At 37.4% G+C, this 17,234-nt stretch overlaps 1 protein-coding gene across 10 annotated transcripts in view; it reads right to left on the bottom strand.

Moving 5' to 3' along the window:
• Positions 1-650: 650 nt before the first annotated feature.
• DYNC2LI1 (dynein cytoplasmic 2 light intermediate chain 1) overlaps positions 651-17,234 on the bottom strand; it is a 47,233-nt gene continuing 30,649 nt past the window's right edge. For 2 of the 10 annotated variants that reach the window (XR_014839384.1, XR_014839382.1), the window contains exons 6-14: positions 15,639-15,825; positions 14,624-14,692; positions 13,960-14,037; positions 9,699-9,775; positions 9,004-9,074; positions 7,078-7,156; positions 5,712-5,809; positions 5,183-5,275; positions 830-1,151 (exon numbers count right to left, since the gene is read on the bottom strand). Coding sequence is in view for 5 of the 10 variants with exons in the window: in NM_001244749.2 (NP_001231678.1) it covers positions 1,089-1,151; positions 5,183-5,275; positions 5,712-5,809; positions 9,004-9,074; positions 9,699-9,775; positions 13,960-14,037; positions 14,624-14,692; positions 15,639-15,825 (736 nt within the window). In the remaining 5 variants the exon portion in view is untranslated. 10 annotated transcript variants of the gene reach the window in all.

A 17,234-nucleotide genomic window follows, 5' to 3' on the forward strand; every position in this document is an offset into this window, starting at 1 on the left:
CCCTGTTAATTTAAAGGGAGCTCTTTCTGCACAGCACCCGGGCAGGGTGCTTGTCTGCTCCTGCGATTGCTGTTCCTTGGAGACAGGCAGAAAATTCAAGAGTATTGGAACCACATGCGCTGTAACTAGTTTAGGAAGTCTTTATTTCATTGCGATCCACTCGGATAGCACTCATCAAATAAGCACACTTACCAACCCCATGGTGTTCTTGGGGTTGGTAAGTGTGCTTATTTGTAGCTGGGTGCATAGCATATTAAAGTCAACATAGTCTATAGTGGAAAGGGAAGAGCACAGAGCAAATACTTTCCTGTTTAATGACAGCAATTATGCTTACTTCAAACTGCACTGTAGGTACACAAATCTACAGGCATTAGAGGGCTTCTTAAAGATTATTCCATCTTGGAAATCATCTTGCTTATCACCAGCTCATGCAGTTTGGGCCTGCTTATTGAAAGAATACCTCCTTATATTTGCCCATTCTTCAAAAAGTTATATTCAAATTAAGTCAGAATCACCAGAGGTACTGATTAAAAATGCAGATTCCTGAGCCCCATTCCAGACCCACTGGTTTAGGATCTCTGAGTGTGAGGACTCAGAAATGTGTGTTTTAAATAAGTACTTCAGGTGCTTCTTGTGCACCTCCATTAGAGTAAAATGACACCCGTGAAAGTGACCCCCCCCATCCACTGTTCCATCAGACACAATGTGTCTAATATAAATGCTCAACTTCATACTCACAGCTGTTACTAAATGCTCTTGCTTTCATAGTCCTGAAAACTTAAGCAAAAACTTATAAATGCTGAACCGAGAATACACTGCTTAAAACATGTTAGAGGTAGGGAATGCAAGATTCTTTTTATTTAAAAAAATATTACAAGTAATCATATAATTTTTCCTTTAAGAGACTTTAAAAGTATCCAGGGAGTTGCACTAACAAGAAATTCCCGCTTTTCCTTTAAACAAATGTTTGTTTTCCTTTAAACAAAGTTTATGTCTAAACTTTCCTCATTATTATAATAGTTAATTAATAAAATGATCTTACTTATATTTGGGAAAGAAGAAATAAATTCACTGTAGTTGAAGTAGGTTCAGGAATCAAGCTCAATTTGCTTCCAAGACTTGGAAGAACTTCTTTTGTACTGTTCTAGTTCCTAAAACAAAAACATATATTACTTAAAAAATAAACTTTAAAATTTAAACTAGGCACCTAAAACTGCCTTAGCATTTGGGGGTATTTTGGGGGTATTATGGTGTTATCCTTCTCAAAATTTCTTGACAACTGTTTTATAAATGATTATACTTGGGATTTATTTTGTAGAAACGTATTCTTCAGAGTTTCTAAGCAGCACTTACAGAGATTAAAGTTGCAGACAAAATTATACACTATATGGTATATACAAACTGTCTTTCGACTAACAAAATAAAGCATTTGTCATACTTTAAGTATATAAAGTGATCTTATTTTTAACCATTTGTTCAACTCTCGTCAAGTCATGGCTGAAGTTTGCCAATTAATGCCTAATATGTACACATCCTATTGCGCTTTAGAAATTTATAACATAGAATAAGAGAGAAGAGCAGGACAGAAATAGAAGGATGGGTATTGGAGTTTCCGTCATAGCTCAGCAGTAACAAATCCGCTTAGCATACATTGAACGTCGGTTCAATCCCTGGCCTTGCTCAGTGGGTTAAGGATCAGCATAGCTGTGAGCTGTGTTATCGGCCGCAGATGCGGCTCGGATCCTGGATTTCTAGGGCTGTGGTGTGAGCTGGCAGCTACAGCTACAGCTCTGATTCGACTCCTAGCCTGAGAACTTCCATATGCCAAGGGTGAGGACCTAAAAAACCAAAAAAACAAAACAGAAAAAAGAAATAGAAGGATATTCACTACACTGTGTACATTGTGTATTCCATGCAATTGGAGACAACTTGGATAACTATCTCCCAGTAAGGCCTGATTAAATACATGGGGGCTTACTCACCCCCGACTTTGTAGGCAGCCAGCAAAAATAATAGTGGTAGGTAGTATGTGCCACATGAAAAAGGAGAGGGCATGACACTTTCATTTTCTAGTTTCTATACTTCTGTAGCTTCCCCCCGCCACAATGAGCTTAGGTTACTTTTACAATTCATAAAATCAAGGTACATTTTAGTGGGGGTGGAAATGTTGCACGAGACAACTGACATGCAGAAAGGACGATCTAAGGGGACAGCTTCCTGGCCTCGTACATGGGTTCAAGGTCTAACTGTACAAAGTATATTATTATTTCAGATAAGCAAAAAGTGGTTACTCTGCAAGATAAGGCAGTCACTGCCCTTTGGCTGATGTAACAAGTTCACGGCTGCTAGGAAAGGAAAATTCCATTCTCATTTTCAGGAAAATTACAGATGGTCTGTTTCATACCTATACCCTTAAGTTATTAAAACTTAAATGTTGGTTAAAAAATAAAATTTAAATGTTGAAAGTTTCAAAACTGTATAAAGACTTTAGAATATTTTTTTTCTTTTTTCTTTTTTTTTAAATGGCCACACCTGTGGCATATGGAAGTTCCTGGGCTAGGGCTGCAGCTGCCAGCCTATGCCACAGCCACAGCAAAGCCAGGTCTGAGCTGCATCTGCGACTTACACTGCAGCTTGTAGCAACACTGGATCCTTAACCCACTAAGCAAGGCCAGGGATGGAACCTGCACCTTCAGGGACTACATTAGGTTCTTACCTTGCAGAGCCACAACGGGCACTCCTCGAAGAATTTTTATAGTATTAACTCCAAAGTAGTCTTTATAGCTTGGTTTATTTTTTCTAATGAACTTAACCCACTTCACCCGTTATCTTAGCTTATGGTTTCAAAGGTTATTAGCTCATAAAGAATAAACAGTAATCAGTTATCACAAACTCTGTCTTTAATTGGAAGTGCTGAATTCTTTTTAGCAATGATAATAGAGAGGACAGTGCTTTGAGGGTCTGTGCTAGTAGTCTCTCCCTTCCGCATACAGCAAACTGAGAGAATGGATCTGGTCACGCCGGCCATGCCATATTTTGTTTGATTGCTGATTATTTAAGCCACTAGGAGTGAGGTCTGGGGACGGAGAAGGAGTCAAGAGGAGGGATCACATCTAGTTTCAGACAGGCTCAGGACTAGCCTTCCACTCATATGCAACTGGATTATATTTTAATGAAACAGAATGTCATCTTTCCTCCTAAGAAGTTCAAGAGTGAGGATAACTATTTGGGTTAAAGGTATGAAGACACAGAGCATACAGTATACACTTTTTCAAGCATTTTGAGGTTGTTTTTAAATAAGAGCATACTTTTGTGTAATTACTGAGTAAGACATTTCTTTCAGATGGCTGTTACTGTTCTAACAGGCAAATCAAATCTAAAGATTATAATGCTGTTTTCACTGAAAAATGTTCAAAGCTACAGATTAGTTTTTCACCTAATGCAGATAAATGCTTTTATTAACACACAAATTCAATGTGTTCATAAAACTGGCACTATCTCGCCCATATAAATGAAAATGTATTCTTAAATGTTAAGAGGGAAATTCATAGGGATCTTTCAACATTAATCTATTGACAATTCTCTCATACCTAAGTCAGTTTCTGTATATGTCAGCAGACAACTGGAAACAACATAAGGCCCTGCAACTACTTTGGAAGAACATGAACAATATACAAGTTTAAAATTTTGGATATTAGAATGTCAAGGTTTGAATGTGGATATCAATTCAATAATTCAGCATCAAGTAGTAATCTTTAGGGTGACTTTAAAACAGAAGTATAAAATTAATTTAAGGTACTGCACATGCAAACTGAAATCAATGCCATTCATTTACTAAAATAACATGAATGAAACTGGTTTAGAGGCAAAATTTGGATATTATAACTCTTCAGATGAGTTTAAAAAAATCTCTCAGGCAAGAGGGTATGGGAATTCGTGAAGAAGTGGTGAGGTCCAAGGTGAAGTAACGAATGATATTGGTATTGTGGGGCTGCTTTCCAGTTCCACTCAACAGTTGTATGGTTTTAGGTCAGTTAGGGAAGATGGGCTGGAACATGAAAACTCATGATGCTCAGAAATACTCTAACCCTTTAATAATACCCACATATGTGTATATATATACAAATAACAAAAGGTATCACTGTATAATTTAAACAGATCCTCTTATCAACAATGGCAGTTAGTCACTGGCTCCTAGGTAAACATTAATTCAGAGATAACTTCCAACTAATCTCTATTAATTCAGAGATAACTACCAACTAACCCGACATAAGGGTTACAAGAGGTCATTTTACTCTTCCAACAACATGCCTCTCCCTGCGCTACAGTTACAAAACCCTCTAAATATGCATATTTTTCAAAAGCCCTCTGGACTGTGTTTAAATAAAATGTTTTACTTACTTATTCGAGGGCCCGTGAAGGTGAAACAATAGTGCTGAGAAAAAGGCCCTGGTGACTGCTCGCAATGAGTGGTTGTGTGCGGTTCCCTTGTAACCATGTGGCTGCCCAAGCTACTCAGCTCTACAAATCCCACCTGAGGTCAAAGTATTCAATGTACTGTGCATAATTCTATAAGGTCACGTTCTGCACCAGGTCTCACTTTATCAAACTAAGCGGAGATCTGGGAAAAATCTAAACACTGGCTCCTGATGAATTTACCAATCTTTTCATTCTTACATCAGACTTGTGTATCACAAATGGGAAGGCAGTCTCCACTTGCAATCACTTTCCTGGGAGAGCCTGGAAATTGCGTTTTGTCATCTGTGTTTTTGTGCTTTTAGACTGGGTCATCCTTAATTTTTCTGATACAAGTACAGACACATCTAAATGTCCTAATAAAAAACAAAACCTTTTAACTAGTCCCACAAACAAAAGGATATCATGGAAGTGTCTCCACAGCAGTGAGGGAAGAATCACTACCTATCTTAAACACAAAGGAAACTGGAAAATCCAAAAAGGATATGTGAACATCTCTGGGTGGTAGTTGGACAGGTGATTCTTAGCTCCTTCTACATGCATATCGGAATTTTAGTTTCTTTTTAATATAGTGAAGGTGTACTGTTTAACTAATTTTAAAAATAAAGAAATTTAAGGAAATCAACTGAGAAAAATTTATGGAATTCTAATATGGATATTTCTGTGATAAAACAAGATGAAATTTTAAAAGCGTTTAGGATAATACCTGATCCTTCTGGATTCTCATTTCATCAACCTCACATTCAGCGTACTGAGGGTCTCTTGCAGGGTCCTTGACATCTTTTTGTGTGCTGATACTCTGAAATCACAATTCTTCAGATCATTGCATGCCCATAAGTCAAGACCTTCAGTGACTATCATCTACCTCCCAGGCCAAGTTCCCCATTCCCCACCCAGACGGTGAAGGTGAAGGCTATCTTTTGAGCTTTTATTGGCACCTCTGAGGGCCATTTCGGATTCCCCCCTGTCCTTTCTCCTCCCTCTCCTTTCAAATGTTGTCTCTTTCTTCTCTAAGAGCCAGAGAACTCTGTTTGGAAGGGGAGAAAGAACTGTGTCTTACCCATCTTTGAAACCCCACAGTGCCTCATCTACAACAGATTTTTGGCAAATGTTTAGTTGATGTTGGGGCATGTGAGTAGGAAACAAAGGTACCATAATAGGCCCACTGGAACATTTCCCAAGAACTGTTGAGTAGTGCTGAAAATTCTTGTTTTGAAAAAATTAGAAATATATACCTTTGGTGGAAAGAGCTTTTCATATACTTTTTTCCACAAGTCCATTGGTGAATGGGCTTGAATCTTTCCAATGTCATTATCAGGAACAGGAGGCAATCCTAAAATTGCAAGTTTTACTCTAAATGACTGCATTGACTGAAATCTTACAAACTCTATCAATAAAGCTGATGACACTTATGCAAGCATAAATCTTAGATCACTCATTTCTCTTCTCCCTAATACAGTCACTATTAAAATTTACCCCAACCCAGTGTAGCAAGGCCACTGGGGCAGATTTGAGTACCAGAGGAAGAGGAGACAGAGCAATGATAAATTATAGTTCTCCTTCTCCACACTTAAACTATAGACCAGCAAAAATATAAAGTTTGATATTCCCATGTTTTCATGAATTTGTAAGAAAACAGATATTCTTACATGCTGCTGGTTAGAGTACAAATTGGGATGGCTAATTCAGAGAATAATTTGACACTACTAAATACTATGAAAATACTAAAAAAGATCATACCTCTTAACCAGCAATTCTGGTTTGGGGTGTTCCTGCTAGAAACACCTGCATACATGTACTAAGGATTTCACACAGGAGCATCATTTGTATTAGTAAAAAACTGGCCACCTGAAAATGTCCATCAATAGAGGTTTTGTGAACTAAATTACTATGCACAGCCACACTGTGTCATGCTCTCCAGCAGTTAAAGTACAAAATAGACCTACATGTGGAATTAATATGGAAAAATCACCAAGCTGTATTGAGTAAAAAAAAAGGATAATTTCAAAATGATAGATATAGAATGATACAATTACATTAAAATAGTTTTTTTCTATACCACATTCACATATATAGACAATAGTCTGGAAAGATACATACAAAACTTGATCCTTATATGTACTCTTTCAAGATTTTATAAGGCAGATGTCTTTATGTATTGCTTGCATAATTTAATTTAAAGATTAACATGAAAAATTTGAAAATATGCTGCTACTTCTTGGCAATTTTCAATCCATAATCTGAGATTTCTCATGCTTTCTATTCCAGCACCTACACTGTTCACTCACACTGTGTTACTGTTGATCTCCTGGGGCGTCCTTATCACTTTGGTGGGAAAGACTTTGACATAATCCACCAATCTTATTCAGATTTCCCAAGTTTTTTCCTTGTCTTCACCTGTGTGTGTATTAAGTTCCCTATTATTTTTATCACCTTTGTAGGCTTGAATTATGTTATATGTAACCTTTCCTGATTGGCTTTTTTCATTCAGTAAACTTTCCTGAAAGTTCACCTAAGTTGCTGTTCGTGTCGATAGTTGTTCCTTTTTACGGCAGAGTATTATTCCATGCTATGTATACACCAGTTTGTTTATCCATTTACCTGTTGAATGACATCTGGATTTTTCCACTTTGGGTCTGTTACAAATAAAGGTGCCATGAATACTTGTGTACAGATTTTTCTGTGAACATAAAGTTTTCATTTTCTTTCAGATAAATGTCCAATTGTGAAATTTCTAGGTCATAAAGTAGCTGCAAGTTTAGTTTTATAAAAAACTGTCAAACTGTTTTCAAGAGTGGCTGTGCCATTTTACATTCCCAGCAGCAATGTCTGAGTGATCCTGTTTCTCTGCATCCCCTCACCAGCATTTGGTGTTGTCATTCTATTTTATTTTAGCCGGTCTGGTAAGTATGTGGTGGTCTTTCACTGCAGTTTCAATTTGCAACACCTTAACAATTAATGATACTAAGCATCATTTCATGTTATTGCTATTTGAATATCCTCTTAAGTGAAATGTCTACTCATGTCTTTTGCATATCTTCTAGTTGGATTTTTTTTTTTTACTATTAATTCCTTTATGTAGTCTAGATACTAGTCATTTATGTAGTTTTTACCTATTTTCAAATACATAGTTTTAAAATATTTTCTCTCAGATTTTTTTTTTTTTGTCTTTTCTAAGGCCACACCCTGCAGCATATGGAGGTTCCCAGGCAAGGGGTCCAATCAGAGCTGTAGCTGCCGGGCTACACCACAGCCACAGCAACGCGGGATCTGAGCTGCCTCTGTAACATACACCACAGCTCACAGCAACACCTCATCCTTAACCCACTGAATGAGGCCAGGGATGGAACCCACAACCTCATGGGTCCTAGTCAGATTCATTACCCACTGAGCCATGAGGGGAACTCGGCAAAAGATTTCTATCAGTGTTATCTATCAGTACATAGTGATTCTCACTGCTAATAAAATTAAGCTGATACTAATAATAAATATAAAAATCAGTCTATGATCACTCATTACCACATCTATCCTTCTCATTCCAATTCAATTTATAACCTCTTGTCAAAGATCTCTACATTTGGGAGTTCCCATTGTGGTACAGCAGAAATGAGTCTGACTAGTATCCATGAGGATGCGGGTTTTATCCCTGGCCTTGCTCAGTGGGTCAGTGACCCGGCTTTGCTGTGAGCTGTAGATGTGGCTTGGATCCTGCATTGCTGCAGCTGTGGTGTAGGCCTGCAGCTGTATCTCTGATTTGACCCCTAACTGGGAACTTCCATATGCCATGGGTGTGGCCCTAAAAAGCAGAAAGATCTCTACATTTGAAGTCAAGTCAACTTTAGCTTGAAAGAGTAATGAGGGATGAGAGATAAAAAAGAAAGCTATTGTCCATTACAATTTTAAAACCAAATTATGCAACTTGAGAATAAAGAGCTGCTAGGTCTAAAAATCTCCACAATGAAAACAGTTCTTGAGAAGACAAGGAGCTTGACTATTTAAACTCTTAAAATACCTTTTGCCTGTGGCATCTAAAGTTTAGGAAATACATCCCATTAGATGAGGCAAGTTGTTTTCATAATGAGAAATTAAGGCGTATCTAATTATAAAGTACAACTGTGGTCTTTTTGATTTATTCCATCACTTGCATCTCTCAGGTGTTTCATCACTGCCATAATGTATAGCTTTTAATTTCCTGACCACTCTGTTTCTGGTTTCCTTCTAAACTCAAGGAGCTTAAGTTTAAAAGTACCTGGAAATCAGTGAGGAAAAGAAAATACACGCGAATTTTTTAGTGGACTAGAGATCAGAGAAATCAGCCTTTCATGAGGCAACATCCCTTCTTTTGCAAATATTTCAATGTAATGCATTATGCATCAATTCTGTGTATACGAATAAATATGTAAGAAATAACAGCAATGATAATGAAACCAGAAACAGTGGTAAAGTTGGAGATGAAGTGAACAGGGAGTAGGATAAAATCAATAAGCAATTAAAAAAAGATTGAACAATCTTAATAAGTTTACCAACCTATTTGACTTAAAGAATCCAATCCTGCTGTGATAAACAGTGGTTTATTCTGATCCACACATATTGATTTACTACACGGATAAGAAGAAAAAAGAATCTAATTTAGTTTATCAATCGAATAGCCTGCCTACTGTAAATACAAGAGCAGAGTTTTATATCTAGCCACTGGTGAGAGCATCACCCAAAATGAAAGAGTGAAAGTTAAGGCAAGTGATTTAAAAAATTAAAATATTGTGCCTTGGATGTATAGTGGTGAGCACAGCTGTTTCCCCAAAATTAAAACACAGCATTAATAAAGGTTTTATAGGACAAAGAAGTGACAGACCCAAATTATCTTAAAGGCAAGAAAAGTAGGAAGGTTAAGAAAAATACATACTAAAATTATCGATTCAATTTCTAATCAATATAAACAAGTCATAAAAGAGGGAAAGCTACTAAAATGAGGGAAAAGAAGAAATCAGGGAAACAAGTATAACATCACTATTTTATTCTAGTCTCAAGTATTTTTATAACATTTTACTTGTAAAACCCGAGATATAGTTAAACAAAATAAGCAGCAGGAGATAATATGAAATTATCTCTTTAAAGAACAGTTATCCGAGGCACTTCTGGGGTCAAGAAACAAAAGACTGGTAAAGACGATAACTGAATGAGATAATACCAAAAATGATAAAATGAAAAAATATTTTAACTACCTTTTGTCAATGCCAAATGCCAACTGGTTAATAACTCCACGTATTTTTAGTAATAGAGCTTCTGATTTACTGGTAAACTAAAAAGATAAAAAAAATCAGGGGAATCAATTACATGCTCTGCTTTTCAAATAGCAGGTAAAATAAATATGGTTTTGAGTGAGTACATATTACAGGGAGAATTACTATTTATTTGCCTAACAAATACTTGTGTTTGAGTAAGCAAAGGAAAAGAAAGCAAGCTCAAAAGCAGTTGTTTTAATCCACTCTTCAAACTACAGGAATGCATGATATCGAATGGATTATCCTCATTGCCAGGGTGCAAACTGGTTGGTTACAAAACAGGAAGTGGGCATCATAAATAACTTTCCCCTCCCAGGGCATATTACTGTCTTCAAAGCAGTTAATGTGGGAGTTGAAGGCCCATCCAACAATACTCACACTCACTAAAATGATTTTTTTTAACTTCTCTTCTGCATTGCTTTTGGAGCCTGAAAAATTAGCTACTGAATATTCTCAGGGGTGGTCTGTAACTAGGGTGATCATAACTGGAACATCTTAGAGAATGAGACAGGGCAGGGGTGGGTACTATTAATAATTAAGCTGAGAAAAATCAGGTGAAAGTTAGGATATATGGTTACTCTACAAATCTTTGAAGACTAATTTGGATTTTTTGGAAATATCAAATGTCACCCAGCCAAATCAGAGTGACTCAGAGGTACCAAAGCCGGAAAAACAATCTTGAACCAAAATGAAATGTAATTATAAGGCAAAGAGAGACCAGCTTTCAGGATAAGATTCATTATGGATTAAGAACAGGCTCCCAGGGAAAGTATTCCAAGGAGAACACTTGTGTGAATCTATGATTTGATACATTTATATTTTTTAAAATTAAAGCAATTTTACGCTTCTATTGAGACAATTTTTTAATATGAAAACTTCAATCGAATTTTAAAAACACTTCTTTCTCTTCTTTTTATATTATCTATTATGTTCCCTATATGGTGAAGAAAACCTCACCACAAATGTTATTTCATGGGACTATAGGGCCACCCTTGCAGCATATGGAAATTCCCAGGCCAGGAGTCGAATCAGAACTACAGCTTCTGGCCACAGCCACAGCAATGCAGGATCTGAGCTGCATATGCGAACCATACCACAGCTCACAGCAATGTCAGACTGCTGATCCTCTGAGTGAGGCCAGGGATCGAACCCATATCCTCATGGATGCTAGTGGGATTCGTTTCTGCTGCGCCATGATGGGAACTCCCAAGAAGCTTTTAACTCAACTCCCCTTCCCTATCTGTTGCATCAGTTGCCTTGAAAATATCCTCCACAAATAGCTATAGAGCTTCTACTTGTGAACTCAGTGCCTCCTGGAAGTTATTTTTAGAAACAACTTATTCCATTTTTTTTTTCTCCTTTTTATTTGTGGCATATGGAAGTTCCTGGGCTAGGGGTATAATCCGAGCTGCAGCTGAGGCCTTCACCACAGCCACAGCAACACTGGATCTGAGCTGCATCTGAATCCTATGCTGCAGCTCATGGCAATGCTGTATTTTTAATCAACCAAGCGAGGCTAGGGATCGAACCCGCAGCCTCACAGAGACAATGTCAGGTCCTTAGCCTTCTGAGCCACAACAGGAACTCCAACTTATACCATTTTCAGAAAATGTTAGTTTTGAAGTTTCTTTCTTAATTTGAACCAAACTCTCTTGATTCCTTGTTCTTGACTCTAAAAGAGCAAAGAATACATTTAATCCCTTTTCCATGGAACAGTTCAAGTATTTAGTGTTACCACATTCTAGATGGTACAATCTAATTGTATACTGTTCCTCTTAGATCATAATTTTATGTCCCCTACCATCCTGGTGGTTCTCCATTTAATCTGGTCCAACTTATCAATATTTATCTCTTTTTGCTTTTATTAACTTGATTAGATTGCCCATACTATTGAAGGTAAACTATGTTTTAAAAAAAACCCTGCTGAGTGTCACTGAATCTTTTTTTTTTTTTTTTTTGGACTTTTTGCCATTTCTAGGGCTGCTTCCCATGGCACATGAAGGTTCCCAGGCTAGGGGTCGAATCGGAGCTGCAGCTGCCAGCCTACACCAGAGCCACAGCAATGCCAGATCTGAGCCACATCTGCGACCTACATCACAGCTCACAGCAACGCCAGATCCTTAACCCACTGAGCGAGGCCAGGGATCGAACCCGCAACCTCATGGTTCCTAGTTGGATTTATTAACCACTGAGCCACAACGGGAACTCCTGAGTGTCACTGAATCTTGTAATGCAGTACCCAACTCGCTCCCTTGAATGGGCTGTAGGGTAAGAGTGGACGTGAAAGATGGGGCTTTGGTAACTTTGGCTGCTCTCTTCTGGCCTGGGAAGCTGGAAAGGCTTTTCTGATTCCCTTGGTGGTCCAGAAGTACTCCTCTAACCCCAAGCACTGATCCCTCTGGCTCACTGAAAGCTGAGAGGAAGAATTCTCAAATCATTTCCCCAGTTCCTGAGTCTTTTGAGCTATGGTTAACACAGCCTGCTGTGGCCTGCACTGACCTGACTTCACTGAAATCTGTCCCTATAAAAGCTGCCTGGGCCTTGGCTGATCATCAAGTAGGATCTGTTCCTAATGAAAGGCAGGAGTTTCCCCCGGCTAATTAACCCGAAGTAAATGTAGGGCCTCATCTAGTGACAAAAATGAGAAACTACAAGATCCATGGTCTTTACTTCTGTGCCCTGAATGAGTAATTTACTTTAAATTTCCTGTATCTTTTCAAAACAGGAAAGAATATTTCCAGAGTGCTTTGTTAATATGTAAGCAGATACCACACAAACATAAGAGAGGATTGCTTTTTTTTTTTAAAGAAAAATACATGATAAAATGTATTTGGAATATTTTGAGAAACATAAAAATTTTAAATACAAATCCTATGTATTACTTTTAGTCAGAATATACTAGCCATGAAGGCTGGGGGCTAGGCTATGTTGTCTCCAGGTTCCTCTGAACACTTTGATTTAGAGGGGAAAAGAGGCCAATCAAATGGGGAAAAAAATCTTTTTTTAAAATAAAACTGTTTTTATATTTTATTACATTAAAGAATATTCAGCAATATCTGGTCCTGCTGGAGAAGATAATGATAATAGCAGTGATATGACCCAGCCTTTACTGAGCAATACTTTGTGTCGGGCTCTGAGCTAAGGATTTCACAGGTACTCCCATCTATGAATCCTCACAACAAGGTACTATTTTTGTCCATTTTACCCTGGAGGAGACGGAAGCTTCAGTGAGATTCTGCGATTTGTCTGAGACCACATTATCTAGTACACTGTTGCCCTGAGATACGAACCTAGGCAGCATGACTCCGAAGTTCCTATTTTTAACCTCTACAACAAGCAGCCCTTTTTTAAGTTTAAAAAAGAACACACTGTTGGAGTTTCCACTGTGATGCAACAGGATCAGGGGCATAGCTGGAGCACTGGGACGCATGTTCGATCCCCGGCTAGGCAGCATAGGTTTGGGATCTGGAGTTGCCACAGCTGTGGTGCAGGTCTCAACTGTGGCTCAGATCTGATCCCTGGTCTGGGAACTCCATATGCCGTGGCGCAGCCAAAGAAAGACAGAAAGAAAGAAAAAAAACCCAACATGTTGTTAAAGGTTTTTTTCCTCTTTCAAAAGAAAACAGATTCTCTTAGGGGGAAACTGTAAAAATGGATAAATACATAACCAATTTATCTCTTTCTAAGGATGATTGGTATTTATGGCTATCAGAAATTTAGAATTTTTGCTTGAACACCTAGGCAACACCTAGCAGAGGGTGTTCTATAAATGCATGATAAACACTCTGTAATAAGAGAGTTTGGGGGCAATGGGAAAGGAAAGAAGGGGATGACATGCATTCGTAAAAGCATTAGCATTTGTAACTGTGCACCTATCAAATCTGTTACTGTGGAGTTCCCATCGAGGCTCAGTGGTTAACGAATCCAACTAGGAACCATGAGGTTGTGGTTTCAATCCCTGGCCTTGCTCAGTGGGTTAAGGATCCGGCGTTGCCATGAACCATGGTATAGGTCACAGACGCAGCTCGGATCCAGCATTGCTGTGGCTCTGGCCTAGGCCAGGGGCTACAGTTCCCATTCAACCCCTAGCCTGGGAATCTCCATGTGCCACGGGAGTGGCCCAAGAAATGGCAAAAAGACAAAAAAAAAAAAAAAAATTGCTACTGTCCATGCAAACCCAAAGGATAGGAAGTGTACAAACCATTAACGATGCTCCGTAATAATGTGCAACAAAACGAAGTGTCTTGCATATTACCTTTCTCTTCTCAGAGTCAAAGTCCTGAAGAAATATGTTATTACAAAGAAAAAACAAGTTGAGGGAACTAAATATCTGTAGCAAGAAAGCAGAAATTGTTAAGTACAGAAATAGATTCTTTCTTATTTATTTACTTTTTTGGAATGTACCTTGAAGGGTAGGATTCTATTACCTTGCTATTTGCAGAAAGCTGAACAGAGCTGCAGCCTTCTAGAGCTACAGCTTTCAGATCTTTCCTTGTTTAAACACTTAGCTCAATAGAATTTAGATATTAGCACACATTTTATAACATGGAATACCCTGAGGATTCTCTGACAAGTCAAGATAAGAAGAAACCAATTTTCTACTTTCTTCAATTTAAAAGTTGGGACGTTAAGTCCTGTCCCTTGGTAACTGGATTGGATTTGGTTTCTAAATCTTCTACCTTATCCCCATTTCACAGTATTTACTCTTTCCCAACTATATCCTCTTTTCCAAAATCTTTAAGATGTGTGACCCCTGACCTCTCCCTCCCCAAGTCAATTTTGTCATTTCGTTATTGCATTTGTTCCTCTCCTATAAAGCCCAGGCATGCACGTACACAAACTCAACTAGAAGGGGAAGAGCTTACCTGGAAAATATCGTATTTACTTCCAATTATGACCAGAGGAATTGGGAATGGATCAATTAATTCACGATCCTGATAACAAATATATTTCATTGGTTATAATTATTTATTACTATGTATTCAGCAAATTCTACTTATCTCATTTTAAATCTTCTCATAATGTTGACACTGTTTGCTTGACATAGAGGTTCTTCCAATGTTTAACTTCCACTTACTAAGCTACATTTCTCAAGCATAAAACTAGAAATAAGTTCCTAAGTTACTGTGATATATAATCACATTTTCATGTTCTGCCCTTTAATTTTCTTATGTAACATAAGAAAATGTCATCTTCCTGTTTTTGTTTTTTATTATTTTGTATTAACTGTCTGTTACAGTAACATTTATACTGCATACGTGGGATCTGTAAACTTTCAGTTATGTTCTGATATTACCTTTGTAAAATACATTCATATACACTCTGGCTACTATAAAATACTGCTCTTAGTTTTCTCAAAGACAAAATTCATGGCTGTATATAAAGGGTGTGTGTTATCACATTGCAACTTTATAATTTTATTAATTATCAGATGATAAAAAGATATTGATTATGTGACAGCCACTGAATGAATCTAAAGTATAGAGTGAAGGTGAAGGCTGTTAAAACCCTGCTCCTTGCTTAAAATTGTAGCTTCATCTAGTCTTTGCCAGGTAACATTTGTACAATCTGGCTTTTTAGCTTCATTTTACAGAGATTATAAAATCAGTATCAAACTACTACTTTAAAACTCTGTTCCTTTTGATTGGTGTAATGTGCCATAACAATCACAGAAGATGTCTAATAAGAAGACATACAAAATCTTTTTCCTTGTTTTGCTCCTGAGGTTTTATTAAATTGCTATAATTTTCCAGTGAACAGGTTCATCTACATCAAATGAATTTCAACTCATGCATACAAATCTAAAGAATGTGTTTGTGATGTTAACTTTAACTATGTATGGAGCTAAGAAATCCAGGAATAACCCCAACAGCCACTCACTGGATGGTCCTTCTGCATATTACTCCATATCTTCTGTCTCATTTCAGAAGCTGCTTTAGAATTTTTCTTCCCCAGCTTCATTATCACTTTATCTACATGACGTTTTGTGGCTTGCAACAGATTCTCCATGGTGGGCCAAAGGTCATTAGGTTTTGAAAGATCCAAAACAAGAACGACAGAAAATGTCCTAAAGAAGTAAAAATATCTTTCAAAAAAAGACTCAAAAATAATTACCATTTACTGAAATTTGTTTTCTAAGAGTAACACTATAAGGAAAAAAATAGCAATTTTCTAAGAAAGAAGTGCCCAAATTACAGCCTTATTTATTCCAGTGCTTTTCTCTAATAGTATTTAAGTGTGACAACTGAAGATTTTATTCAAACTAATAATAATCCAGTTCAAATAATCTGCAAGCAAAAAGTTTATATCCAATTTTGCTATGTGCTCCAGAGAAGGGAAGCAAAAATAATCACAGCATCAGTGACAATTCAACAATCAGGTGAAAGAAGGAAACAGATTTACTGAGGGACCTTGCTAGGGGATGATCTAGCTTATTCATCAACACCTCCTAGAAGATGTTATAATGGCCATTTTATGGATCAGAAGTTTGAGGTACAGATTCCTGTAACTAATAAATTGTAGAGCTGGTATTTAGATTCAAAGTCACCTTTCTACTATACTTTGCTGTCTCTCTGAAAGCACATTCCTGACCAAGACACGTACCACCACCGTCACCACGTATGCTCATGTTCATGTATATTACACATAAAACTATTTAACTCAGCAACAACAACAACCCAATTTAACAATGGGCAAAGGACTCAAATAGACATTTCTCTAAAGATATACTGCCAGTAAACATATGAAAAGATGCCCAGTATCACTAATCATTAGAGAAATGCAAATCAAAACCACAATGAGATACCACTTCACACTCACTAGGATAGCTTTGATAAAAAGGGAACAAAAATAAAAACAAACAACCCACCCCCCAACCCCCGCCTGAAAATAACAACCATTGTTAAGGATACAGAGAAACTGGAACCCCTGTGCATTGTTGGTGGGAATGTAAAATAGCACAGCAAACACTGTGGAAAACAGTATAGTGGTTCCTCAAAAAATTAAAGGATTCAATAAATTCCACCTCTGGGTGTTTTGAAATCAGGGACTCAAATAGATATTTGTACACCAAATTCTCAGAGCAGCATTATTCACAATAGCCAAACGGTAGAAATGACCCATGTCCATCAAAGGACTGATGGATAAATGAAACATGGTTTGTACATTTGATGAAATATTATTCAGGAAGTATGATTAAGATGGCAGAGGAATAAGACGTGGTGCTCACCATCTTCAACAAATACATCAAGAAGAAAAAAAGAACCATCAACACGTAGAATGATTCACACAGAACATCTACTGAACGCTGGCAGAAGAACTCAGACCTTCAAAAGAGGCAAGAACCCCTCCACATAACTGAGTAGAATGAAAAGAAAAAAAGAGAAAAAAAAAGAGAGAGAATAAAGAAAAAAAAAAAAAAAGAATTATGACAGGACCAGCTCTCCTGAGAGGGAGCTGTGAAAAGGAAAGGAATCA

Source organism: Sus scrofa, chromosome 3 (assembly GCF_054392235.1).
Source record: "Sus scrofa isolate SSC_HxYL_T2T_F1_AM1 chromosome 3, Sscrofa_HxYL_maternal_Yorkshire_Landrace_v2.0, whole genome shotgun sequence".
Classification (NCBI taxonomy): Eukaryota; Metazoa; Chordata; class Mammalia; order Artiodactyla; family Suidae; genus Sus; species Sus scrofa.